Source organism: Coloeus monedula (assembly GCF_965178545.1).
Source record: "Coloeus monedula genome assembly, chromosome: 14".
NCBI lineage: Eukaryota > Metazoa > Chordata > Aves > Passeriformes > Corvidae > Coloeus > Coloeus monedula.
The window spans coordinates 1408542-1435873 of record NC_138794.1 but is presented as its reverse complement, the minus strand read 5'-3'; the positions used below and the strand labels follow the sequence as shown (position 1 = coordinate 1435873).

The 27332-nt window shown below is 41.5% G+C and overlaps 1 protein-coding gene across 2 annotated transcripts; it reads left to right on the top strand.

Annotated features, from left to right (window-relative positions):
- Positions 1-2090: 2090 nt before the first annotated feature.
- Positions 2091-27218, top strand: LOC309578315 (tropomodulin-3). Of its 2 annotated transcripts, none has more exons than XM_082290862.1 (10): positions 2091-2132; positions 8345-8542; positions 9926-10082; positions 17498-17620; positions 18217-18306; positions 18819-18949; positions 19889-19996; positions 21424-21567; positions 21919-22063; positions 24197-27218. In XM_082290862.1, exons 2-10 carry the CDS (start codon positions 8417-8419, stop codon positions 24226-24228), a joined length of 1056 nt encoding a protein of 351 aa, XP_082146988.1. In that variant the 5' UTR covers positions 2091-2132; positions 8345-8416; the 3' UTR covers positions 24229-27218. The 2 variants fall into 2 exon arrangements, with proteins under 2 accessions (XP_082146988.1, XP_082146987.1); XM_082290861.1 differs by lacking the exon at positions 24197-27218 and adding an exon at positions 23182-23297.
- The last annotated feature ends 114 nt before the right edge of the window (positions 27219-27332 follow it).

Genomic DNA, 27332 nt, shown 5'->3' with positions numbered 1-27332 from the left:
GACCCCAGCACCTCACCATCCTCTGTGCCCCCTTACAGAGCTCTGCACCCCTGCTCTGCTCCAGGAATCCTGCTCAGAAGGCTTAGGTTGGTTCACACTTCCCTGGAGACGCCCCGGAGTAAGGGCAACATGACTCTGCTTCATCCACAGAGATGTGGCTCCTCCTCCACCTGCCCCAGCTCTGCCCTCTCTTCTGGGATGAGAATGAGAAGACTTTGGCCAAATCCCCACCTTTTTTACATTGTCACATTTAAAGTGGTTTTCTCCTCAGATAGGAGCAGGAGCCAAGAGATACTGTGGTCCTCCTGTTACAGGGTCTGCTAATGGTGAGGACCATTCTGTTCCACTTCCTTCTCAATGAATGGATCTGCAGGACAACTTCTTCAGCATTGAATTTCTCTCTTTATCCAAAGAGTCTGAGGTCCAGGGTCAGACAAAGACCTTTTGGAGCTGACCAGTATGCACTGGGCATGTTTCTCATACCACTTTTTTCTTCCATACAGCCAGTCCCCAGGAAATTGTGTCGTTTGGGATATGTCTAAACTGTCTTAATGATCTACTTGAGAAACAAAGCCCTGTGAGGGGTGGTCCTGGATGCTGGGCAGAGCATGTCAGACAGCGTGGGCTCCTGCTGATGGGGCTGAGAGTGCTGCGAGTCTGATGGTCGGTGCTTGAGCTTGTCTCCAGACACGCCTCGGCAGGCGTGCCCTGGGCTGGCCGCAGGGCAGCCATCCACAAGGAGAGGGAAAAATTCCCAAACACGTGTAGGTAGCTACCCCCGTGGCCTCCTACCAAAGGCTGTGTAAACTCATGGGAATGTGCTTAACCCTTTGCATCAGAACATAAAGTTCTCAAACTGTTAGTGTTGTGTCTCAAAAGAACCAGGACTGAACCATGTCCCTCTTTGCTGCCACCAGAAGAAATAAGGTAATTTGTTTCAATCTGAATTTGGCCACTCTCATAAAAAAAAAAGATATATGGGATAGACGGTCAGGCATCATTTTTTGTCACTATCTACTTAACTGACAATATCTTTCCTTTCTATATCCTGTGTGAATTCCCCAGACAGGAAGAAATTTCTGTCTCAAGCCATATACTTTGAACCAACATTCTTCGTTTTTACCACATCAGCACTGTACAGAGTAAATATATTATGTTTTAATCAGTTTAGGATTGTGTCGGAGGCTGTGGATGCTCCTTTCCTGCTGTGCTCAGCTCAGTGACCAGCAGCCAGGAGCTCCAGGCTGCATCTGCTCTTGCTGTGCATGCACATTGTTTCAGCACCAGTGGAACTTCCACTGCTGTCCAGGTCTTCTGTTCACATTATAAACCTTAAAAAAATTGCATACAGAATATTGTTTACTGACATGTGGTGTTTAGTAGGCAGCTGAAAGGTCCCAAAAAATCACGTTGATTAAGCACACACCAGCACATGGGGCGCGTTGGTGCTTGGATTCCACCTGCTGCGCGCCAACAGAAGCGCTGAAGGAGCTTCCCAGGAGAAGCCGCCGTGTCCCTGAAATTGCCCCCCTTGTGTGTCAGAGAGTGACAGGGCATTGGACTCCCCTGCGCGGTGGCCCGCCTGGCAGCCCAGAGGGGGAAGCTGCATGTTTTCAACAGAGAAGAAACAAAATGTGGGCACAGGTGAAGACGAGGAGCCTGAAGGGGCCAAAGGAAGGAAGAAGCTACAAGAGAGATCTGCAAGGCCGTGGAGCGCCGAAAAGGCACCCATGAGCTGGGCGGCCCCGGCGCTTTGCGCCCGCCGGCAGCAGACGCGGTGCGCCCGCAGGGAGGGGCCGCCACAGCCCCCTCAGGCAGGCTCCGACGGACCCTGCAGATCGCCCCGATCCAATCCCCTGCCAGGGACAGGGCACCTCGCACAGCCCAGGCTGCTCACAGCCCCGTCCGACCTGGCCTTGAGCACCTCCATGGCCGGGGCAGGAGCCCGGGGACGGGGACGGGGACGGGGACTGGGACTGGGACCAGCCCGCCCAGGCCCCGCCGCTCCCAGGGGCGCCGCCCGCGCCCGCGCCTGCGCCCGGGCGGGTGCGTTCTCCCGGCGTGCGCGGGGCGCATGCGCAGGCGCGGCGCTGCTGGTCGGGCTGAGCGAGCGGGGACCGGCGGCCGCCCGGGTGAGGGGGAGCGGCCGCGGGGCGCCGGGCCGGGACCGGGGGCCGGGCTGTGCTGTGCCGCGGGGAGCCGGGCCGGGCTGGGCTCGGGCGGGCACGGCCCTCCGCCCGCTGCCACGGCGCGGCGGGAGGGGCGGAAGGAGGAAGACGGGGCTGGGTTGACGCCCGCCCGGCCGGACCCCGGCGGCTCGCGGGGCGGCCCGGAGCCCGCTGGTGCTGGGCAGGGGGAGGTCGGGCTGGGGGGCCCTGCCCTGGCAGCCTCCCGTGCGGTGGGCGCGGGACTCAGGGGCCGTGCGGGGGCTGCGGAGCGCGCCCAGGTGCGGGGCTGCGTTGGGTGTTCAGCCGGCGCCCCGCTCTGCTGTGAATGCCGAAAACGGAGACTTTGGAAACTTCGCCTGTAGAGCTGGTGCCCGTAGTTCTTTCAGCTTGCTCCATGTGTTTTCCACGGCTCACAGAGCACTCGGGTCCCCGCAGTCCGTGACGGAGGGATGCCTTTCCGGGGCGGGGTGCGCTCCCGCAGCCTCCCGTTCGCCCCTGCACAGGGCTTGTCCCCGGAGCTTTCCCGGGCCTGCTCGGAGAGCCTGGGCTCGGTGGGTAGCCGCAAGTTGTGTTGAGATAAACGATGTTCTAGGGAGGCTGCCGTGTGTTTTAAATTTGCTGTAATGTGTTGGATTAATCCTCATAACTGAGGTTTGGCTGTGATGTCAGGTGTAGAGAGCTTGAAAGGTAGCCGGTGATGTAAGGGAGGACCTGAAACTGGCTCGTACTCAGGAGTTTTCCTGAAGTAATGGAATGGGAATGAAGTAAATTTCTTCTGCTGTCCTGTTCACGGCTTGTAAGTTTTGCCACTTTTCCTCGATGGATAAAAATGTAACTGAATGTTTCAGTAAATGTTCAGGTAGCTTGCATCTGATCTTTCTTTTTGACTAAAACACGAGCAGGCAGTTCCTCTAACAGCAGATACTGTGTATTAATGGATAGCAGGTCTCTATTGAAGAACATCCCGGTATTGTCTGAAAAAAATGATGCCTGAACATCCCTCATCCTGGCCAGGCAGTAACTCCCTGCATGTTGGGAGAGGGAATGGGCAACTGGAGTGGTGATTCCTGACAGAAGAACTTCTCAGGGCACCTGGGATTCTTATCTTATCCCAGCCTTGTATTTATTTAGGATCATAACACCTGCCCTGCAGCAAGTTTGGTGAGCATGCCTGCAGGTGCCATGGGTGTGCTGAACTGCTGCCACTTCCATGCCCCTGCAGCTTTCCAAGTACTGGCTCTGGGGCTCCTGGCCCTGCCACCCCTGCCATTGCCTGGGCTGGCTGGGCATGTCCATTTAGCCCTGCGGTGTGGTGACTAGCCTTCAGGGACAGGCACACAGGAGTAAGCTTTTATGGGACAATGCCAGCTTGGCAGCTTAGCCATCACTCGGAGCACCCTGTCTGCAGGAGAGCTGCGTCCCAGCTCTGTGTCGTTGTATACAGGATTTATAAGAGAGCAAAATGGGCTTTGGGTGCAGGTGCCCTCTGATACAGAGGAGGAGCTGGCAGGAACTGGAAACACAGATGTGTTCAGATTTCCTTCATTATGGAAGCATCTTGATGGTCCGTGTAGTTACTCTGCAGTAGCTGCCTGTCCCCCTTTACTCCCTGGGTCACTGTGTGGATAAATGTGAAGTTAGGGAAGCTCAGTTTGCAGTGTGTAAAGCTTAGTGAATTGTCTCTTTGAACAGAATGAAGCCTTGGGCTTGCTTTTCTAGGAAAATAGCCCAGAATAGTTGTGTCTTCCTGCCTTGAAAACAATTTACCCTGACGAGAAGTGTAGGCAAAGACGAGCTGCCACCTGCTGGCTCCGTAAGGCTCTGGGCTGGGGGATGCCTGCTCGTTCCCGGGGCAGGACAGCCCGGATCCTGTGCCCTACCCCAGGCTGGGGGTTTGGAAGGCTCAGGTGGGTTTCTAAAAGCTTTCTGCTGAGAAAGGCAGCATTGGGCTGTTCAGCAGACTTATAAGGCGTTACAAAAATATCCTAAGGAACCTGCTGGGATTATGGTAATATTTATATTTACCCATTTTTCTCTTTGCTTTGGTAAGTAAAGATAGCTCTTTCAAGTGCAGTACATTCTTCATAAACAGTTCTGTATAATGTTGCACACTGGAAAATAGAATTGTTGCCATCGTAGGGGTTCCCTGGGGAAATGCTCAGATTAGGCTCCTCCAAGCAGCTGGGATGGTCTGGGGCCCCGCGTGGTGCAGGAATGCTGACAGCCCTGCAGACCCCCCTGCTCCAGACCCCCCTGCTCGGGTCGGGTTCACCCAGAGGCTGGGGGGAAGGAGGCTCATGAGGAACAAATGAGATTAAAGTGAACTCTGCAAATGTGCTGGCCAAACCCAGCTCAGTTTGTTTTTCATGATGTCGCTTCTATTTTAAAATCCAAGTCACGGAAGCCATTTACAGTGGACTTTAACAACACTGTAGTTTCCTGTGGGCAAGTTATATCTAAAGAGCTTCTCCTGTTAGGATCCCAAGAAATTGTGTTCTTAAGTATAGTAGAAATTTCAGGGGGGGATGAGGGGTGGAGTTCTTGAGAGAAAATTGGAAGCTTGCTATTTTTAGACTCTTTTGGTTTTTAAAAATATACTTTCAGAGAGGAGGGGAGAAAATATTTTGACTTGTGGATAAGAGGTGTGAAAGTTGCTGGACAGTCTTTCAAGGGATGATTCAGGTAATTATAAAATGGCATAAAGTTACTGCTGTTTTCTCATTTCTTTAGTTCTTTATTGATTTCCCAGGTGAGGGAATAATGGCAGGATTTTCTTCTCTGTGATTTCCAGCAGAATTCCTTCATTTCTGATTTTTCAGCCTCTCTTCTGCTTAACAAACAGAGAATTGACGTTTGATGGACTGAAAGTGATGGCTTTCTTTCCATTTCTCTAAATGTTTATGTGACTATGAAGTTGCTGGAGTGAAGAACTTTACCTTATAGTCATATGTCTGAAAAAGAATACTAGCTCTTTGGACTTCTATGTAATGTTTTCGTGGTAAAGTTAAGAAGGATACTTAGAAGTAAACTAGCTCTGCTCATGAAAAAAGGGCAAAGTATTTGCAAAGCCAAAATTGATGGTTACAGTTTTGCCTATGATTTTGCAGTAAGATCACACATACATATGTATAAAAATATAATGTGCCACAAATATTCACAGGCCAAGTAACTGCTCCTGCTGAGAGCTTGTAGTTTGTGATGCATGTGTCTCTATGCTGAACTGCTACAGCAGTGATGGAAAGCAAATAGAGTACTAAGTGTGTTTAATGGGAGGTGAGGGGCTTGTTTGATTAGATTAGGGCTCCAGCTGGCCTTTATGCCCTTTTTAGGCAATGAGAATTCCTGACACCATGTTTTAAAACCTGATTTTTAGCATGTTGTGTGCAAGTGTTGTATATGCTGTGTTTTCTTTTGTAGGGAATGTTTCTGAGAGTTGTTGCCAAGCAATCTTGGTGTACTACAGATGTGCTAACCAGTGCTACCATCCTGCATTTTAAAGGGGTCTTACATTAAGGATGCTTTCATACTTTTAAAAAAATACCTTTGATAGGTATTAAAAAAATATGTCCAAAACTCTTTAAATATGTATTTGCCAGGCCATATGTGATTCTCTTCTTGCTGAAGCGAAGCCTCAGTTACAGAAACTGATGGGTTTTTTTGTTCTGCTGCTTTATTTTTCACTTTTGTGTGCATGTGTGTGTACAGTGTGAACACTGTACCTGGGGATTTGACATGACTACTTTGGTCATACAAAAAGAAGTGAGACTAAGGGCTGTGGCCTGAAAATTAATTAATGTGTTACAAAGGGTGAGTAGTTTACCAATATGAAACATCCCAATGCAGTAAATAAAAGGTAAGTAATTCTGGATGACAGCATTTTGTGGCAATTAGTGGAGAGGAAATACACCTTACGTGAAGATAATGTATGGTTATGCAGTGCTACTCTCTTTCAGAGTAAGGGCAGCATTATTCTGCAGCTTGCTAACCATTCTGTGCCTTATAATTACCTGCTAAAACTACACCTTTTAATATTTGAATGCAAATGGACATGCAGAAATGTGGTAAATAGCAGTGTCTTGATGTAGAGCTCAGCCTGGTCACAAACAGCGCTGTGTAAGCAGCTGCAGGAAATGTTTTGTGATACTGTGTAATGGCTTGAACTGTGAGGAAGGGCAGAACATTAAGGCTCCAGGAATGAGAAGTTCACATGCAGATTGTGTGGCATCAGCTAATTGTCCATCAGCTGCTTGCACCTGGAGAAACAAATACTACCAGACTATGAAAACTGGGGGAGGTGGCTCTCTAGGCCACAGAGTCACTCCTTTAATTACTTTTGGAACTTAGGAAAACATAGGTGTGCTACCCTCTGCATTTTCTGCAGCCAATAACTTGGATGTTGCTAGCTCTGTAGCCTCTTGCAAAAAAGGTCCAGGCTCTTCCAGCACGATTGGGTTTAGTTCAGAAGAAGACAGACAGTGTTCTTTTGATGTAGCTTACTAGCCAACTGAGAGTTCCTCCTTATGTTTCAGAGAACTTTAGCTTTGGTCCCATCAGTGTCAACTATAGTTCACAATAAAGTTCTGGTATTTATATCAGCAATACTTTTTTAAAAGCAGACATCCTGAAAATAGCTGTAAATACATTGCTCATTCAGGTGTGGATGTTGGTAGGACCCAGAAATACCATTCTTGCAAAGGCAGTTGTTCAAACCAGATGAGTTTTACAGGTACATGTGACTGAATGGTGTGGATGAACCTCTATGTGCTCATGTCTGTTTAGTGTCCCTGAATTAAAGTGTTGCTGTATGTAACTGTGGCAGCCAGGGAGACGTTTCTGGATGTAAACAGCTGAGGTGGAGGAATCCTGTGTGCAGGATTCCATGGTATAGCCTGTATGTATACACAGCCAGCCTTTTCCTGCTTCTTAAGAGGCAGTGACTAAATTGATCTGGTTTTGAAGGACAGTGTAAGTGTGGATTTGAAGTAATGCAGTTGTATTTATGGTGCGAGCATCTGTCCTTGAATAGGGGCTACTGGAGAAAAAGTGACTTCTGCTGGGTGTCTGGTCTGTGTTGAGTATTTCTGTAGAGCCAAGAAAGTGTTTAGGGAGAGTAATGAACAGGAATGTGTATGTTTAGCTTTTGTTCCCCAAATACCTTATGGACACTCTTGCTTACTTACAGAGAGTCATCAAAATTACCTTTTTTTTGTCTGTGTGGTCAGCTTGAAGCAAGAATTAGGCTGAACAAAAGGAGAATCGTAGAACTTCTTGCAGAAAAATGAGAGGAAATAACTTGTTTGCTGGAACACTGCTGTGATTAACTGTTTTTTCCAAGACAAATGCTCAAAAATTGTGGGTGTTAGAAATAAGGTTCCCTGCACTGTCTTTGTCTGTAAGCAGTGCTATATAGACTGTACATTTTTTGAAGGACCCTGGTTTCCTCTAAATATAATATTTAGTGAGCAGCCACACCGTTCATTTTTTATTTTTAATTTTTATATATTTTTTTTTAAAATTTTTTTATGGTAGTAGGATTGACTGGAGTGCTGCCACTTAGAAGCTGTATTTCCTATGCTTTTCATCAAGGCATTGTAATTTTCCTTGGACAGAACAGAATGTTGCTCCGATGGTAGTGCTATAATTAACTTGGAGGCAAACTTCCTTTGTTTCCTCTGTAGGTAATATGCAGGGATATGAGTCAGTATTAACCAATTACCTTATTTATAGTGAAGTTATCCTTAAGTGCCCTTGAACTGCTGTAACAACAATAAATATTGAGCATCTTAACTCTTCTTCTGGCTGCATTATGTGTAAAAAACAATGGTGTTAACTGGACTCATAGATAATAGGTAGAGTTGGTATCTCCTCCCTCCTGCCCTACAACCTGCCCTGCTCTGTGGGAATTATGGCCTTGGAGTTCTTGTCAAGAAGACTGGGTTTTTGATCTGAAAATAGATATAGCTTAATTAGGTATAGCTTAATTACTGATGGAAAAGGGCATGGTGGGGCAGAATTGTCATCAGTGAAGAAACAGCTTCCAGGTGCTGCTTGTGAGCTGTAGAATAACAGATACCAGTACTGGGTGACAAAGCTTTCCTTTCACACATGTACATGGAGGTTGAAGGTGCTTTGTAGTTGGGATATTTACCTTAACTCTGCTTATTTCTTTTTAAAAGCTTTTCAAAGATCTGGATAAGAATTAAGACTTGGGTTTTGAAGTGTTTGAGCAACTTGCTACTGCCCAAGTCATGACGCTCCCGTTTCGAAAGGACTTGGATAAGTACAAAGATCTCGATGAGGATGAAATTCTTGGCAAACTTTCGGAAGAAGAACTGAAACAACTGGAAACTGTTTTGGATGATCTTGACCCTGAGGTAGGCATTAGCCAAGAGAAGTTTTATTTTTTTCCATTTGTTCCGTTACTAGTCTAAAATAAGTTGAGACTTTGTACAATATACTTTTGATCAGAGTTTTTGTCACAACTGCTGATGATCTCACAGATACAGATGTGTATATAGCGTTCATTTCCTGTTTGCAAGGTGGACGCAACTGCAGTAAAGGAGAACATAAGAAGGGATAGTTGGGAGGAGCTTTCTGGGATTTATTTATAAATAAGCATTGCTGTTGTTCATGTTTTGAAAAGAAAGTTTATTTGGAAAGGCCTGTTTAACTTTCCTGTTTCCAGTGCTGTCTGGTAAACAGCCCTTTTGCATCCATGTTTGTTTTACTATTTCTGCTCTTGGAGTTTGATGGGGGTGGGAGGGTGCCAACCTCTTCTAATGATTCCTGGTCCTGTATCTGGTAGCTTGTATGTATTCCTGTACTCATGCTGACTTTATAAAGGGAAGGCTAATAATTACTAAACTCTTGAATGATTATGTCAGCATGGGGTACTGAATAAGGAATATTACAGCTTTCTGCTATAAAGAGCTGAGTTGTCCTCTACAGATATTGGAGCTAATGTCAGACTCCAAGGCTTGTGTTTTCACCTCGTGGTTCTCTGTTTTTGCTTTAATAGTACCAGGATTAGTTTAATCTTGATGTTCAGGGATTGGTTCAGAATATTATGATCACCTATTTTGTTGCACTGCAAGATATTACTGGTATTTTAAATGCCTTTGACTTTATGGACATTTCAACAGAGAACTGGCAAAAGGGACTGGTTCTCTTTCATGGCAATCAGAATTCCCATACATTCTGGTCTTTCTGTACTAATATCCTTTTTATTTTTCTCTTTAATTGAAATATGTTGATGATAGCAAAGAAACACCCCACCTTGAGTCAGGTCAAAAATATAAATACTCTGCGTTAATTGCCAGGTAACAGTCGAGTCAGTTGTCTTAAAGACTTAGAAACACATGGATGTAAGTGACAGAGGAAGTAGTCTCTTGCTGAATGTCTAAACTGTAAATAGCTGAGTTTTATTTACTACTGCTCATTTAAACAGTGCTGATTCTAGCAAAGAAATGCAAAGTAACAGGCAAATTGAGTGCTGGGAGCTATTGTACCAAAAGAATTGCTTCAATCCTACTGAGAGCACAGTGTGCTACATTTTCATTACATTCTCCGTGCCTAGATTACTTTGTGTCCTTCCCTGCCCCAAAAAAAGGAAGTTGGCAGGAGATCAAAGATTGCCTGCAGAAGAGATGTATCAGGGCTGAACCTTGCAGAGAGGGAGAAGGAGGAGGGAAATGAAACTAAGCAGGTGCTCACCCAGACCTCCTAAGCTGTTCTCCTTTGCTCCACTTGTTTTGCAGAACGCGCTGCTGCCTGCAGGCTTCCGGCAGAAGGACCAGACTGCCAAGAAGGCCTCGGGTCCCTTCGACAGGGAGCGGCTCCTGGCCTATTTAGAGAAGCAGGCGCTGGAGTACAAGGACAGGGAAGACTATGTGCCTTTTACAAGAGAAAAGAAAGGTAACCACCACCCTTTCCAGTGGAAGTGCTTATGAAATCTCTAAAGTGGACGAGCCAGAACGACCGTGAAGCAAATTTGATTGAAGCACTGGCACCTGTAATGCTTTTAACTTGCAGCGTTTCCAAATGGCTGCTACTGTGCAGGGCCAGGAGGCTTCCTGTTCAGGCATTTGTGCCCCTGGGGCTGGTGTGCTCTTTGTGTGTAGCACAGGAAGGAAATAAGACTCAGAGATTTTATCATAGATTGCAAAGTTCTGATGGGCACAGAATCCTCAAAGTAAGAGCTAACTCTGATTTGTGTCAATAATAAACGCTGTCACTGTGCCTGTGGCTTATGCCTTGTGCTGAACACAGACAGCAGCCTTGTAACACTGTGTTGGGTTAGCAAAATAGCAGTTGAATGATGTTGTGGCAGACAGTAATGTTCAAAGATGATGTAGGCTGACAAGGCCAGACAAGTGGTGTATGCAGTCATGGTGTTCTAGTATCCTACTGAAAGGTTTAATAAGATTGCATAGTTACTCCTAACTAATTACATTAGTTAACATCACAGGTTTTGAAATCTGGCAGTGGTTTGTGGTCTGAAAACCATGGACACGTTATTAAAGCCTGGGATTTTAAATTTTTGCTTTGGATCTAGTATTCTCGTTGACTTGATGGGAAGCTTTTTTTTTTTTTAGAAGAAAATTTTAAAAGAATGTGCTTCTTAAATATTGTAAGAATGACTTTATTTTTTTCCCCAAAACCAGGAGTTCCCATATTTGTTGTGCCTTACAAAGCACTATTGGTAGGCACAGAAACTCCCAGACCTGTGCAGGGCACCTGTGCATAGGAGCAGGCTTTTAGCTGTTGCCACAGTGTTTGAGCACTGCTTGTGAGTCCTGGCTCATGTGAATCTTCCTCAGCAGCAGGACAGATCTGCTGCACTAAAACTTCTGTAAATTGTTTGCTAAGTTGTATTCCAGCTGCTCAAGATGAACAGGCTCCTCTTTTCTTAAGGGTTTGACACCCTTTAATCCTACTTAATTCTCTGATGTGAATGATTGCTTATTTCAGAATTGAGTCTTCATTCATCTGCTGAGTTTGTGTATATGATTGTGAGGTCTATTTGGTGAAAATTTAGTTGGGGGTATTTGCATTTTCTCTTGCCTGTGCCAGATAACTTTACCTGACAATGCTGGTGTCTTCCTTTTTTTCCTGAAGTGATAGAGAGACCATGACTTTCAATGTGCTGCACTGTGCATGATGGACTTCCTTCAGAGAGCATTTTTTGTTTCATTCAACAGCACTTGAGTTGAGTGAGAACTGTGACTCTCCTTTGCTGGCAGGAGAGCAGGGGTTTGGTGGCTGAACCTGTAGGAGTAAGCAAGTTAAAGACAATTCAGTGCATTGACTGTAGAAGGCAGAGGTACCCACAGCCACAGTTCCTGCATGGTACCTCTGCTGCTGGCAAGTGCCTGTTCTCACCGTGTCTGGCTGTGCCCTGCGCCTGCTGCTCTCCTGGCATGTTTGCCAGTGCGTGTTGGAGGTGGATGGATGGTTAAGTGTGACTGAGTTCAGCCTCTTTGGGGCTCGTAGGTGACCGGGGAATCCCTTGCATCCCGCGCACTGCTCCGTCGGGGGGTGAGCTGGGCAGGGAGCATGTGCTCTAAAACTGCATTTTCTACTGAGTGCTAGTGCTTCTTTCACATAGATGGTGCTCTGAAGTCAGCTTATGTCTACGTGCACACAGCACATGTATTTGTTTGGGGAGATAAAATCTGTGAGAATCATGTAGAAAAACAGAAGGGTCCAGCTGTAACGCAGAGCTTGGTTAAGAAAGATCAAATGTCATTTCCTTTATGTAATAAAGTATTACTAAATAGTCTGTCTGCATGTTGCAACGAGTCATGCCAGTGTAGTTAGTAAAATTTCCTGTATCTCTTAAAAAACACAAAGCTGCTATCTAGTAACTTCTGTCGTTTATTTTAATGCCATAGGAGAAAAGAAAATAATACGAAAAATGAAATGTAGATTACTTTCATTAAAACTAAAAATGTGGAAACAAATGTTTAGTATCTAAATTGATGCTTTGTTAAATGGGCAGGAGGCAAGAAGGTCAAGCTCATGTTATAGTAGGTGAAGGATAACCTTTTCTTTTCCCCTTATGAAAATATTACGGTTCAGCTTTGACTTGCTGCCACATTTGTTGCCATTTTGCATAAGAGTGGCAAATGTACATAACTTAATCTTTTAAATCAAGAAATCATGGTATTTATCTAGATGTAGAACTCAGAAAGGGCATGGGGCACAACTTAGTACTTGTGTAGGATGTTTTTTATCTAGAGGGGGCTTGTATCCTAATGTGCTTTTCATTAGTATTAAAACAGACCAACAGACAACTAAGCAGGGTTATGATTTTTCACTTCATCTAAAAAAATGTATTATGGAGAAACACCAGCAAGTTGTGGAATAAGAGCAGGTGAAAACTTTTCTTGGTTCTCCTGTTAATTCAGGAGAAAAGTAGCAAATATAACCTTCAGTTCCAGAGGTTTTGGGAGGAGAGAGATGGATTGGAGCTGCAACTGTTTTCTTGGTATCTTTTTTTGGGTCAGAATTTGCTAAAATATTTCTGTGTCCCTGGCTGGTCTCATTGCTCTAACTTGTTCCAATTATTCATTTCATGGAGCAAGAAGAGGAAAATCTATCCTTCTCTTTCCTTTTTCTATTTTAGTAGAACTGAAGTCCTGCATGGTGACTTGGCCTGCAGATTTATCAAAGAAGCTTACCCTGGGTTAATTTCAAATATCCTGTCTTGCTACTGATTCTGGTAACCTTGTTTTCATGCTAGAGTGTAAAGGAAAATACTCTCTTCCAGATGTCCCAAGTACCTAATTTTGGGGTAACATGTTATTAAAACAATGTTGCTTCTCATTCAGTAATAGATGATGTAATTTCTCCAGGTCTTTGGAACCTCTTCTTTGTTTTGTGCTATGACACGTGGAAGATCTGAAATAATGTAGTGTCCTGCTGTAGTGAAGTGAACAGTGCTAAAGAAATGTGGAGTTTAACAATCCCTAAATTAGGCTCTATTCCGTTTTCCCAGTGCCTTGATTTTGTTTCCAAAAGCATCCCTAAAAACTTACTTTGCTTTAAAACATGATTTAATGATTTAAGTCACATTCTGTTCCAATTAAGTGTTGAACCATACAGTAGACCATTGTTCAAGAGATTCATGAGACCAATGTGGTAATAATTGCAACAAAACTTAGCTTTGTCTCAATCTGTGTATGGAAGTATGTCATAAAGATTTTACAGGGCATACTGCAAGGGGAAGGATCTCTCCTCCAAACAGTAAAGCAAGGCTTCAGCACTGAAGGCTGTTGCCCTCAAGTGTGTTCCACTCATCTGACCGAGTCTGACTGATGCTCCTCTGCCTTTTCTCTTCTCTTGGAACAGCAAAAGAAGAGAATTATTGCAGCTGAGATAAAAGCATATCTGATAGTAATGTACTTTGTGCTGTATAGTGCAAGGCATTAGCAAAGTATTGTGTAAACTAAGCTTTGCATTTCCAGCCTTTGCACTCTCCTAATTGTGGCGTTCTCTTCCCTTTGCATTCCTGCCGGGGTGTGTTTGTTCTATGTAGATTTGCAGTTCATGAAACTTCTGCTTTAGGCTTGGTTTGGTTTTTCCCCTTCTCTATCACCCAGAAAACAGACTGAAACTGTAGCCACCTGGCTGAAGCTCTTTTGTTGGCACCCTGCTCAGCTGTTGCTCTAGATCACCACTGCCTTCTGTTGCAGCAGGATTTGGGATGCTGTGTTCTCTGCCATTGAATCACTTTGAACTCTTTAAAGGAAGTGTGTTACATGTTGTGAAGTGAAGCTAATATCCTGTAGGAGCCTTGCAGAAACAGCTTGTCAAATTGATATTCTCCATACAAGAGCACTAGAACAAAATAACATGTGATACTCCAGCCTTAATGTAAAACAGTGTTCTAATTCACTGCTACGTGGCCTGTAATCAGATAGCAGATAACAGCTCTGTTGCTGCACTAAGACACTGAGGAACTCACTTGTAAGTTGAATTACAAACATTAGTATTAAATTGTGCTTACAAGTGAATTGATGAACCTAAGTCTGTTACATGGTAAGAACTGGAGATTGATGAAGTGTGAATTATATATATTTCTGAACTAAAGGAGGTTTAAGGAACAGAAGATGTAAGGAATACATCAGATGTTGCTCACTTTTCTTCATGAAGTTACTGATGAGAAAAGCTTGTCTTCAGTTGTCCTCACGTAGCACTTGATTTGCTTCCCCAAATAGAGTACCCCAAAAGTGGATTTTTAGACGTTCTTCTGCTGTGCAAATTGTGGCTGCCTGTTAGAGTGGGTATGTGAGAACAGTACCAGCAATGTGCACTGCATGGCCTTACTGAACAGACCTGGTTTCTGCAGGATACTGAGTCCCACCTGAAATACTGTGCATCTGTGTAGGAAATGTCCAGGGCTCTTCAGTAAACACCAGCCAGTGTTCCTGCCTTTGGAGCAATACAATTGGGTGGAACTTGGAGCTAGAAGTTCATTCTTTAGCAGAGGGGGTCTGTGACTTAATCCTGGATGTGCATCATCTAACATGTTAGCTTAAAGGCATGGAACATGTGCCTATATAATTATTATAAAAATTATGTGAACATCCCTGAAGTTTGCCTCTTCATGTTGTATTGCTTAATCTTTGCAGAATCCTGGCTGGCTGAAAAGGAGATGTCATGTTCTTTCATGTAATCAAATCCCTGCTGTTTGGAAATGTTCCACGTGTGGGCCAGGCAAGCTACACATCTCATGGGCTGCACAGATGTGTGGTGGTTTTTGGTTTTATTTAAAGCTTGCATTAGTAAGGGGGAAGGGACTTGCTGAACTGTATTGGCAGCAGGCCTTGAGTTAGATCATTGTCCCCAGAGACACAGGGGTCTTATCCTTCTGGAAGTAAATTCATCACTAGAAGTGGGGAGTGGGGAAGGACCTGCTTTTGTACGTGCATTGTAAACCTCTGAATTCTGGTCTAGGATGGGATGAAGCCAATGAATGAGAAATTATGCACACAAGGGTGTGACCTGTTTTATAACAAAGACTGCTGCTGACCCAGCTCATGTGACTGCAGTGAACATTTCTGGAGGGCAGTGGCTTTTAACATTTTTGCTTTATTAAAAACTGAATATACTTCTCACTCTCTCTAGGTTTTCTAAAGAGTCAGGCACGTATGGATAAGTTTAGTATTACTCTTAGGAAGCAAACATTTGAACCAGCCGTTTCCAACCTATGAATTTAAGAATTACTGAAAATAACATCAGGAAAAGTAGTTCTTTTTTTGTGAGCACTGTAGGATGAACCAGACAGAAGGCTGAACTAGGTTAAAATACTTTTTTGCCAAGTTGGTTTTAATTGAGATTGATTTCTTTCTCCTGTTCTCTTCCTGCTGCACTGATGCTGCAAATAGGATGGCTGAATGAAGGCTCAGGTGCTCACATCCCACTGTCCTCCTTCCTTGTACTCCTAAATCCTCACCTTTTTACTAGACCATATTACTGAGGGACAATAACACAAACATAGCTGCTGAAAGGCTTTAGATTGTGTGCATGCTGCTCAGTGTTTCATGGATTAATGAAAACCTTGTCAAACATTCTTGCATCTCTTCTAAAAACTACAGTTTAAGTTGAAGGTTAATCTCTCCCCAGTAGGTGATGCTAGTAAAATAAACTGATAGAAACATATACTGCATCAATTATATCAAAACAACCTGAAACATTTGCTACATAACCCTTCAATTTATGAAGGTTTTCTTTTAATCCTGAATCACCACCAACAGTTTTTCTGCACAAAGCTGAGGTATGGGTGGTAATGCATGTCAGCTGCGCTCAACTACTGTTTGGAATCAATACAGTTATGTAAGGACGTTTATTTTCTGCTTCTAAATATGGATAATGACCATTTATACAAGTTTCCAAAGAGATAGCAACCCAGGAACAAAAACACCGTGTTGCTAGCAACAGATCTTTGTCATCAGACTGGGTTGTCAGAGGAAAACCTGATGTGCTTCTCAGTAATCTGTGCTAGTGGGAATGCATTAACTTCCTTTACAAGGAAAGTGAACCACAAACTACTGTAATCTAGGGAAGATATGGAATACATGGTTTTGGGTCACCCCTAATGCTAGACTCCACCTACTGTCTCTGTAACTGGGACATTGGGATGAGGATGATTCCTGTAGGGAAATACTTCTTATATCTATGGATATGGCAGAGGGTGGGGTCCTGAATTAGGACTGAGACTTCATAGGACAATTATTAACACCACTTCCTACCCCAGGAAATAACAAAAGGAAGTTGAAACCCCTTTCCCATAGCTCTTTCTGCTGATAGCTCAGGCAACTTGGAAAGTTTGAAAAACTGGCACCTTAAATAGCTGTTAAGATTTGATTCACAGTTGTGTAGTTGTGAATGGTTTCTCTGGGATGCAGCAGTACAAGAGCTTTTGGTTGTCCTGTTAATTTGTCCTGAACCTAAGCACCCCTTACCTGTCCTGGCTCTTACCCAGTAAAGACTTCCTTGTTCTGAAGGGCCAGTTCTACCCCATTCACAGCTGACTGCTAGAAAGGCTTTCTCATATTCTGATTTCCTCCCCTAACTTTCCAGCTGAAGGTGTATGCAGGAATTCTGGTACCTACACAGACCTCTACCTCTAAATGCATGTGTTCTAAAGTAAGTTTTCCCATTTCCTACCTGTAATAACTAAAAAGCTGGTGCAGAATGTAATATTACTCTTGCTTCTTTTGCCATTGAATCTTCGATGACCTTTCTAAGGACCATTTTAGAAAACAGTGTCACTGGCAGAGAAATCTGTTACCGTGTTTTGTGCTGTTCACAAAACATGGTTTTCTCAAGCAGCTTTGGTTTTTTTGCTTCAGAACTGAGGTGAACATCTAAAATCAGAAATACTGTGTATGGTGTAAAAACTGCAGTGAATAGTCAGGCGTGTTATTTCAGATAACTCTGATTTTTTCTCTCTCTGACATTCAGATTACAGTTCTGCCTGGGTCCCTTTCTCCCTTGAGAGGAAACTCATCATTCTCTAGTGATACTAAATCTTTCTTACAGTCTTTCTAGACTGTTTAAAATGTATAATGGAGGTTTATATGTTACTTTTTAATCACTAGGAGAAACAAGATTGGAATAATGATCCAGACTCCTGAAAATTTATTCCTGTTTACGCTCTTCCCTCATCTCTGACTTGCAACAACAGAAGAAACCTTTATGTTGTCTGTGGTTCTCCTGGTGTTCACTAAATGTGATATGTATTCTTTAGGTACACAGTATTTTAAAGATAAGTTGCTATGTAAGACAAACTAACATCAGACTTTCCATTTTCTTTACTCCAGGGAAAATATTTATCCCCAAGCAAAAGCCTGTACAGTCTTTCACAGAAGAAAAATTCTCTCTTGATCCAGAACTGGAGGAAGCCTTGACCAGTGCCACAGACACAGAATTAGGTGACCTTGCAGGTGAGTTTTTTTTAAAGTATGAATGGGCTGCTACATATTTAGACAAGAAAGATCTATAATTAATGTGGTAGTGTATTGATCTGACTGCAGGATGTTGTAGTTGTGATAGAAACTAGATTATGTTGTTTGCCAGTTGGCTTGAAGCGTTTCACCTTTGTTGATTTGTGATAATGTGTGAGGAAGTTAATTATTTTGGCCTGCAAAAGATACCTGATTTTCCAGCTCAAAACCTTTAAATCCATTCCTCAGACTGGCTGGTTTTTGATGTGCATTTGACTGCTTTTCCTTGTGTATAACAATATGTTGGTATGTGCCTGTATTCCTAAAGCTTTATTTTGTGATTGAGCTGCACTTTTTAACCTTGATGCTTAAATCTCGTGAGGTCAGAAGTTTCTAAGATGTGAAAGTAAACTAAAATGTCAATAATTAATTATTTTTCTACTTTTTTCAATTGACTAAGGTATTGAATGGCCTTTGTACTGATAAAGGGATGTTGTACAAACAGGTTTTGTTGTTTAAAGGAACCCTGCATCTGAGCTGAATTAGTCAGGAACAGTAAAAATGATTTTTTGCTTTTTCTTTTTTTCCTTTTACAGCAATACTGGGAATGTCCAACTTGATAACAAACAATCAGTTCTGTGATGTAGTAGGAAGCAGTAATGGGGTTGACAAAGACAGCTTCTCAAGTAAGTGTGTACACAAGTGCTAGAAAAATCAATTCTCTCTACTGCACACAGTTCCTGTAGCATTAACTATCTTCTGTTGCACCAACATTCTTTTAGACTCTTAAGTCTTAGTCTGGAAATGTGTATGCCTATAACATTGCCAAGTGAGTTCTGGCAAGAATGGAATTAAAATACATGTACACTAAAATGTCCTCCGCAGTTAAGTCACTTTGGTGACAAAAGCAGGCATAAGCATGCATTGTGTGTGTTGGATTTTAGGTTTTCTGTTTGTGTTTGTAACTCCGATGTTCTTTCTGAAATAAAGCAGAAAGGCTGTGAGGACTTTTGAAAAAGAATTGAGCTTTATGAAAATACGGTCAGGAGAGGATGTTCTGCTTTTTTGGTGGGAGAGAGATGTAAAGACTGATGAAATGATTTTTAAATACAGTACATATTTAGTATGTGTATCATTTATTCACAATGAATGTATACATGCAACCTGTTTGATTACATTTAAATGCCTTACTTTTCAGATATAGTAAAAGGTGAAAAAATGTTACCTGTTTTTGATGAACCACCAAATCCCACAAATGTGGAGGAGACACTGCAAAGGATTAAAGATAATGATTCTCGTCTTGTTGAAGTTAATCTAAATAACATTAAGGTAATTACCTGAAGGCTGCTGTAAACATGCTGCTTTTTCTCAGTAGAAGACACTCCAAGCTGCAGAACTCTCTAAGAGATCACGACAGGCTTATTCCAAGTACAGCAATCTTTCTGTTAAATGTTGTAGAGTGTATAAGCTCAGAACCTGCAGCTAAACCGATAAGCCATCTTGGTTTCTTTTGCCAAATGTGTATTTAAAAAGTCTTAGCCTTTCTCACTGCCAGCCCAGATTTCTGTCGCTGCCAAGTTGGCAGCAGTTCCAGCAGTTCATTATCATGGAGTCAGCTACTGTGTTGAATCCTTTGTCCTTGATGAAGCAATGTGCTCTCAGTTTCTCAGTTTGCAAAGGGATATTTGTGCCTGACATCCTTCTGATTCTTGAACAAAAGGGCTGTTGGAAGTTAGGGCAGCTTCTGCTCTGAAGTGCAACAGTTGTGTTTTTACACGTGACAAGCTTTTGTGTATTTGCTTGAAAGAAACCAGAACTGCAGCACCCCTGACTTGCAGTGCAGAGAGCAGTGACAGCCTTGCCAGCAGCCAAGGCAACTTGTTCCCCTTACAAAAGGGGGAAAATAAAATCCATGGCTTAAGAATACTGTATAACAGGTAAATGCTGGCCAAAATAACGCCTAAAAAGGCAACAGATCAAAGTTTCTGATACAATAAACTGAGAAATTTGCTACCCTAATTAATTCTCTAAAATTATTCCTTTTAAGCTTGGTTGCTACTACAGTGTAAAAATGATTGCTTTATGGAATTGGTGGCTCCTATAGCCATCACATCTTAGGGTAGGTCATCACCGTGAGAGTGCTGGAGACCAGTGGTGGTTAATGTTGCAGGGCATTTTGCTGTAAAGAGAGTTAGATAATGGGAGAAGATGGGGGGAGGGGACAAACTTGTGTATCTCAAGAGAGTGAAATGCTATTTTTAATTCAAGAACATACCCATTCCAACGCTGAAAGAATTTGCAAAAGCCTTAGAAACCAACACACATGTGAAGAATTTTAGCCTGGCTGCCACCCGAAGCAATGATCCTGTTGCTGTGGTAAGTACTTCTGATAAGGGCTTTAAGTGGGGTGCTTAAAGGGAAGTTAGGATGGAAAGGCAATGGTAAGGGATTGAATTTAATCCAGTTTAAATACTCAGGGATGAAAATTATTCCATTCTGCTACACTCTAAAGTGGGTTTTCTTTAATAAACCTTTGTTGTATCAAAGTTGGTAAATGTTTGCTAGTACCTTAATATGCAGCAGTGCCTCAGATGTGACTGAGAATTCTTTATTCCAGTCCCTTTCCCTGATTTTTCAGTTTGCTAGCTTCCTTCCTTTTTTTCTTTCTTTCCTAATTGTTTACTTCCTGGTGTTCATTCCAGTAGCCAATGGTTTATTCAAAATTAATTTACAAGAAGTACTTTTGAGGACTTAAAAACACCCATAATATTTTCCAACTAAATAGTTTTAGTTGAAGTTGTAAAATACCTGTTTCTCTATCTCCCTGCTACCAAAGATTTGTTTAAAACATTGGTATATAAAGCATAATATTAGTCAAAGCTTGATACAATTGAAACTAATTTATTGTCAGGTCCTATTTTTTTCTATATTGAACTAAAGCAGTACCTTATTTAATTCTAAATAAAGGGGTAAGAAAACAAAAGTAATTGTTGCCAGGACAATCCTGTGCACTTGTTTTAATTTCAAATTAGAAAAAAAGTAACTAGTTTGAAAGACTGCCTTAAATAAACAAATGAGCATTTGAAAGCTTTGGGTTTGGGTCAACTAAAAAGTTTCTTTTCAGCAGGATTAAATGTGTACTAAAAATCTGTAGTGGCTTCTTTTCTCAGGTGTGGTTTTGTTGGGGTTTTTTTGTATTGTGACCTGATAGAAAAAAATTCAAAGGGTATGATTTTTCTGACAGCAAACTCAGCAGTGAGCTTTTCCTGTTTTCTTCCTTTCTCAGAAATAACATCAGGTATAAAAGTGCTTTTAGCTGCGTGCTGGTACTGTGGTTAGAGCTTCGAATTTTACCTCTTCCTACCAAATCTGTAGACAAAAGCATTTTGAAAGTCAGATCTGTTTACAAATTAACCATATCTAATTCTCCTCTCAGTTAACTAATGCCCTTTCTTTGGCCTTTGCTTAGCAGCCTGCCTTAGTCATTGTGGGCTGTGAAGGTTTAGAAAGTGGAATTGGTCCAATATGCTAATTTCAGACTATTTATATTCTATGTAGCTTTTTAGTTTGTAACAAGGGAAAGACAGGGCTTCCCTTGACTGAATGCTATTTAGAAAGGGAATGTAGATAATGGCTGGCTGAAGACTCAGCTCAGCCTCAGTAAGTGAAAGCTTGCAGAGTTACACCTTGCATCTCTAACTTGCTGCTTCTATGGAACTAGTTAGTGGAAGTGGTTATTGCTGTGTCCTATGAGGCACTGCAGCAAAATCCAGAAGTTTAATGATGCTTTCTTATATTCAAAGGCTCTTGCAGATATGCTGAGAGTAAACACAAAATTAAAAAGTTTAAACATAGAATCAAACTTCATCACTGGAGTTGGAATTCTGGCACTGGTCGATGCACTGAAAGACAACAAAACATTGACAGAGATCAAAATTGATAATCAGGTAAGTGAGGTGGTGGTGATACTATAGCTAAACCCAGCCAATCCTAGTTGCCTGAATATACTTAGAAGACAGCTTGTGATAAACTCTTCAAATATTTTATTTTTAATTATCTTACCATCAGCAATAATTACCCTTAAGATTGTCAGAGGCATCCAGCTGAGGTTGATTCCTGCTCACTTCTGTGCTTCCTTGTGCTTTGAAATATACAAACATATTTTATGACCTTCTGCCTATTCGATTAACCAGAATGAAGCCGGGTGTTCATTGACTCATCTGGGGAAAGTGTTCTGGTCTCTTTCAGGGTGAACACACATAAGCTCTGTTGTCTTTGTGTACTTTTTATTTTAACAGAGGCAGCAACTGGGCACAGCTGCAGAAGTAGAAATTGCCAAGATGCTTGAAGAAAACACCAAGATCCTCAAATTTGGATACCATTTCACACAACAGGGACCTCGAGCCAGGGCAGCTGCAGCTATCACAAAAAACAATGATTTGGGTAAGACCTGTCATTATTAACTGAATGTCTGTGTGGCACAGGCTTTAAAGGTGTCTGGTTATTCTCCTTCTCCCTTGACAAAGCCAGGATAGCACAAGGTTAGTAGATCAGTTCCAGGTTTCTCCTGTGCTTTACTCTTCCTTTTTTGTTGCTGCTTGATATTCCCTATTTTGTTGCAGGGTATTCGGGTGCATGAGTTGAGGAGTTTTAACATAGTCTAGAACAAGAGCATTCAAATTTCATGTGAGTTGTGGCAAAGGGAGTGAAAACAATAGTTTTGATAATTCAGTTGTATTCAGATAAGATTCATTTCTTCTTTAAAAGCAGTACTTGAAATTAACAGTGGTGGATGCCCTGCTCAGTGCCAGTATCCCAGTGTCGCTGGGATTGCTTGAGCACGGAAACTGAACATACTGTCACCTCCAGAGGCTGGGTAATCTCTCCCCTGGTGGTTCTGTTCATGCACAAGTGCCATCTGTGCCTCTTGCAGGTAGCTGATAGCAGCAGCTTCTTCATTTGCTGCAGTCGGTTTGTTGGAGCTCGTCAGTCAGAATCCTTATTAGGTGGGTCAGCAGAAAACTGGTTAATAACATAGCACATGAAAGGAAATCATTTGTATAATAATGTCAAATACTTGAAGCACTCAACTACAAAATAATATCCATCTATTTAAATAGAACTGCATTTTAAAACTCTATTTAATTAAATCTTTTGGTTTTAGATGCTTTGTGGTGACCTCTCATCAGTGTGAAAATGGGCCAGGCTGTTTAGCAGTAGTAGCAGTAGTTAAGGAATATATTAGAGGGAATGACATAGGAAAATGGAATTTGGTTTAAAGATCTGATTCCCCTCTGAATAGAGGTTAAAGTGGAGGAGAACAGCTCTGAAAGATATGGATGAGTAACTAGAATAGAGCACAGAGAGATCAGAAAGGCACTCAGGCACTGCATATCTGTTTCTCAAAATAGATTCTAAACCAGTTGGGTTTTCTGTCATAATGCTTCAGGTGTCTCACGGCTTTCTAAGGTTTCTCCTCTCACTGGTTCTCTTTCTAGTGCTTGACTGTTGGAAATCTATGTTTCTATTCATATCTTGCCTTTTTTCCTTTGCTTTCTTAGTCTGGAGTATGCAAGTAAAAGTTTCTGCAAATACCTTTTCATCTCTCCAGCCCTGAAGCTACAGAGAAGGTTATTCTGAATACCCTCTTGGGTACTGAGCACTGAAACAGAGATGTTCGAAGTCTCTCATTTCTCTCTTTGTACGTGTCTTCTAAAAAAAGTCTACATCTCCTTTTTCCTTGCTCACACTGTGTGGTGCCACTTCCCTGTTCTTTGTCTGTGTATATGTTGCTTTTAACTGCATGATTGGAGAAGTTAGGGCTGGAAATTCTTTTCATCTGTTCTTGCAGCTTGATGAAAGCAGGTATGAGTAACTTTTGCCACCTACTTTCCATTGAGTGGATTTGAGAACAAAATAGCTTTCTTCTTATATAGATGTGCTTGCTTGACTTTTTTAAACAAAATGGAGATGCCTTATAAAATTTCTAAAATCTGTAGTGTCATTTGTTTTATCTGCACAGAAAAGGAAAACATAATTTGATAGTATGATAAGAAAACATCAAAAATAATACAAATGTTGAGGAAAACTCCAGTCATTCAGTCAGTCTCACATATTCTCAAATCTAAATAGCATGTGAGCTTTTAGTTATTTTATTCACAAATTCTTATTGCTCTTGCATTTTCTGGCAATTGAATGTTTTTATTAATAAATGGAAGGTTTTAGGCTGTTGATTGTGACATCTTCTGTGTGTGTATAAATTGTGTTAGATATACTGTGAAACTCTTGCAGTGTTTCTTTGAAGCTATGTAAATTAAATTCACCACTAAAAAACTGTTAAAAAAGAATGCTGGCTAAATCTGCTTACGAGACATAAGATGATTAATGTTTCCCAGAAGTCCTTCCTTGCAAATATACTCGGCTTATTTGCTTAAAATGCTCTATAATACTAAGTGTTAGCTACCTTAATTTGTGGTAGTTCATGTGGCAAAGTAACTGTTCATGTTACAGAAATAAAAAAAATAGTTAAAATGCTAATATAGCAAACCATCTCTTTTTTTGTCTCTCTCGTTCCAGTTCGCAAGAGAAGGGTTGAAGGAGACAATTAGCAAAGCTGATGTCAAAACTGTGGAGTCAGCACGGGCAGCACCGTGGGCTTTGGCAATCTTGGACTACATTGACTGGGTTAGAAGGGAACAGACTGGAAGCTTCATTCCTTTTAAAGCAAAGCAATATAATCATCTGCTGGTATGCAGCATGGATTTTGGATGGATGGAGACACAGTAACTGCGCCAGTCTCTGTACCATAGTTTTTGATTGGGTTTTTTTAAGAACTTTTTTTGTATTTCAAGACTTTGGCTGTGCTTTCTACTAAAAATGTAATTGCAAATCAATGGTATAATTGTCTGCAGTCAAAGAATGGGACATCTAAAATCCTTGGGCAGATACTGACCCAACTGAAATGTTTGTGAGAAAATGTGGGGTGTGTATTTACGTGGAGGGTGTGTATGTTCCTGAAAACAATGCTGTAGTGATAAGGGATTCTTCACCCCACAGCTGGATTCGTTGTGTAGATCTGTTCAGCTTTGTTCATATGCACTGAAGAGAAATCTTTCACAGCAATGTTATTTGTAATTCTACTGTTTTATTTTTTATTAGTTCTTGATACTGTGATCAAGTTCAAAGACATCCTTTTAAGCCAAACAAAAATAAATTGGTTAAGGACTTCTCCCAAGAAATTAGAGGAACTGATACAAAAGTGGAAGCCTTGCAAAAAAAAAGAAAAAAGAAATTAGGAGCCTTGCAAAATGAGAGTTTTTCTGTTACACCTAACTCCTTAAAAGTCTTTTGCAAAAGATACCATAATTGTATCTTGCTCTGTATCTAAACTGGATACATTTTTAGACTGATTTCATATGTTCATCACCATTATTTAGTTTATATTCTTTGTTTAAAAATTCTATCTACATTCATAAGTATCAATTTCTCTAGAAGTAGTGACATTTGTGTTTAAAATTCTGCATAACTGTACAGAAAAAAGCAGCCTTAGCTCTAAGACCACTGACCTAAGTTGCATTACATTAAGCTATTTGTACTTCATACAATTCTAACAGTTTTTAATAATGAAGTAATACTTCTAAGAAAGGGTTTTTCCATTCTATATCTGTCTTGATGTTGAAACACTACCTAAGACATGCAAAAACTAACCAATATGTAGTGTCAAATCTCTAGGGCATAGTCATCATTAAAGTGTTTAAAGTTCTATAAACAGACTAATAAGGCAACAAGAATCACTTCAACTTCTGCACATAATCACAGTACACTTGGAAATATGAAAATCCAGAGGCTTTTTGGTGTAGGTCTGTTTGGACTGTCTTGTACTGGTTTGCTTTGAGATCACAAAAATGTTCTACGGGCCTGTTTGGCTGTATTTATAGCAGCAGAGAATTCAACTGACAACTGTTTTCATCCAAAGGTCATCATGTGGTGAGCATTTCTGTGCAGAAAACATACTGGACTGAGATTTTTGCATCAGGTTGTGTATGCTATAAAAACAGAGCAAGCCTCTGGCACTGTGCCCACACTGTAATTTGCTGCAAATCTAGTTTTGGATCTTTAAAGGCAGACATTATTCCACAGGTGGCTTCAAATTTTACTACAACTGTACAGAGAATTTTGAACTATAGTGCCTTCAGTGAGGATATATATAACTGGTTTATACTTGTGGAAGAACATTCTTTCCCCTATTTCTAAATTGGCCTTTTATTAGAATTACAAATAAATATGTGCTCTGAAAACCAAGTTGGAATTAATTCAGTTAAAACCAAAGACTACGCTTACCCTAGTCTCAAAACAACACTAGAAGTGTTCTGATGAGTAAAAAAAAAGGGCTTTTTTTGGTTTGGGTTTTTGTAAATTTTCAAGAACTTTTTAGATTTTTAAATAAACTTTGAAATAGTTCTAATACAATACACATACAGTCACAAGTTAAGTGTCTTTTTTATAAACATGGCCAAAGCATGTCATGTGCTGAGTTGCCTAAAGCTGTACTTTATATTTGCTAGGCACCATAATCATTTTGTGTCAAAAAAACAGGCTGTAATGTCTTCCTTCATTTGTTGAAGGGCTGCATGTTCACAGAATCTGTTCACATATTGGGAATTCTACGATGAGTTATTTTATCACTACCTAACAAGATTAGGCAGTTACCTCCTACTTGAAAATGAAGGAGAAAATGGAAAGGCTGGATTATGGAAATGATAGCCCAAATATCTTTCTTACTTTTACTAAATCAAGTTTGGTGGCTTAATTATTTATATTCCAATCAAAGGCAGGGCCTTTTAAGTTGCAGTTCACAGGTGTCCTGTCACAGGTTATAGTATTGGACCCTAATAAATGATTTAGCTCTGTAGACAGCCGCTAAAATTTTGACTGCTTGTTGACTTTCAGATTCCTGACAGGCTGGGCATGGAAAACTTATTTTTTTCAATCAGAAGGTTTTAATAATCCAAATTGTTGCAAGACCTTTGGCATGGTGCATGGAGCAGTTAACAGCAATCACTCTTGTGCCTGCAGTGTGTATCCTTTTTGGAATAAGTGAAGAAATTCAGTCTGTAGCCAGGAATCTTCAACACTCTCAACAAAGAGAGTGAACACTGATGTGATGCCATCGAGCGTGGTGAGATCCTGTGTCTGCCTGCATGGAGTGCAGGAGTGGTATCACTTCCATAACCAGTTACCATAAACACAAGGTCTTCTTTCCAAAAGAGATGCTGTTTTCTTACTGATACTTTTTCTGGCTTAATGCAGAAATCAGATGACCACATATGTTGATTCTGTTGGTTCCAAGCTAAGCATGGAAACATAACCTGTATTTCAGAGCAATTACCTATTTACTCTTGTATTTTAAAGAAATAGCCTCATTCTCTCTACAGCTTGAGTAATCCTGCGTTTGTAAGCTACAAACGAGCAAGTGTTCAATTTAAATTTCCATTGGGGAAACATGTATTGAGTATTTTAGCATATCAGCACTATATGCTGTCAGATTGTAAAACAGTTACTAAGTTTTGGATGATTAAAGTACTGTATTCTTCTTGTGCCTTCGGGGTTTCGTTTGTTTGCTTTTTTTAACAGTGCACTGACTTGCTTGAAACCCTTGTGTTTATACCGAAACGCACCTTTCCTTCTCCATTGGGGAAGCGAGTGCCCCTCG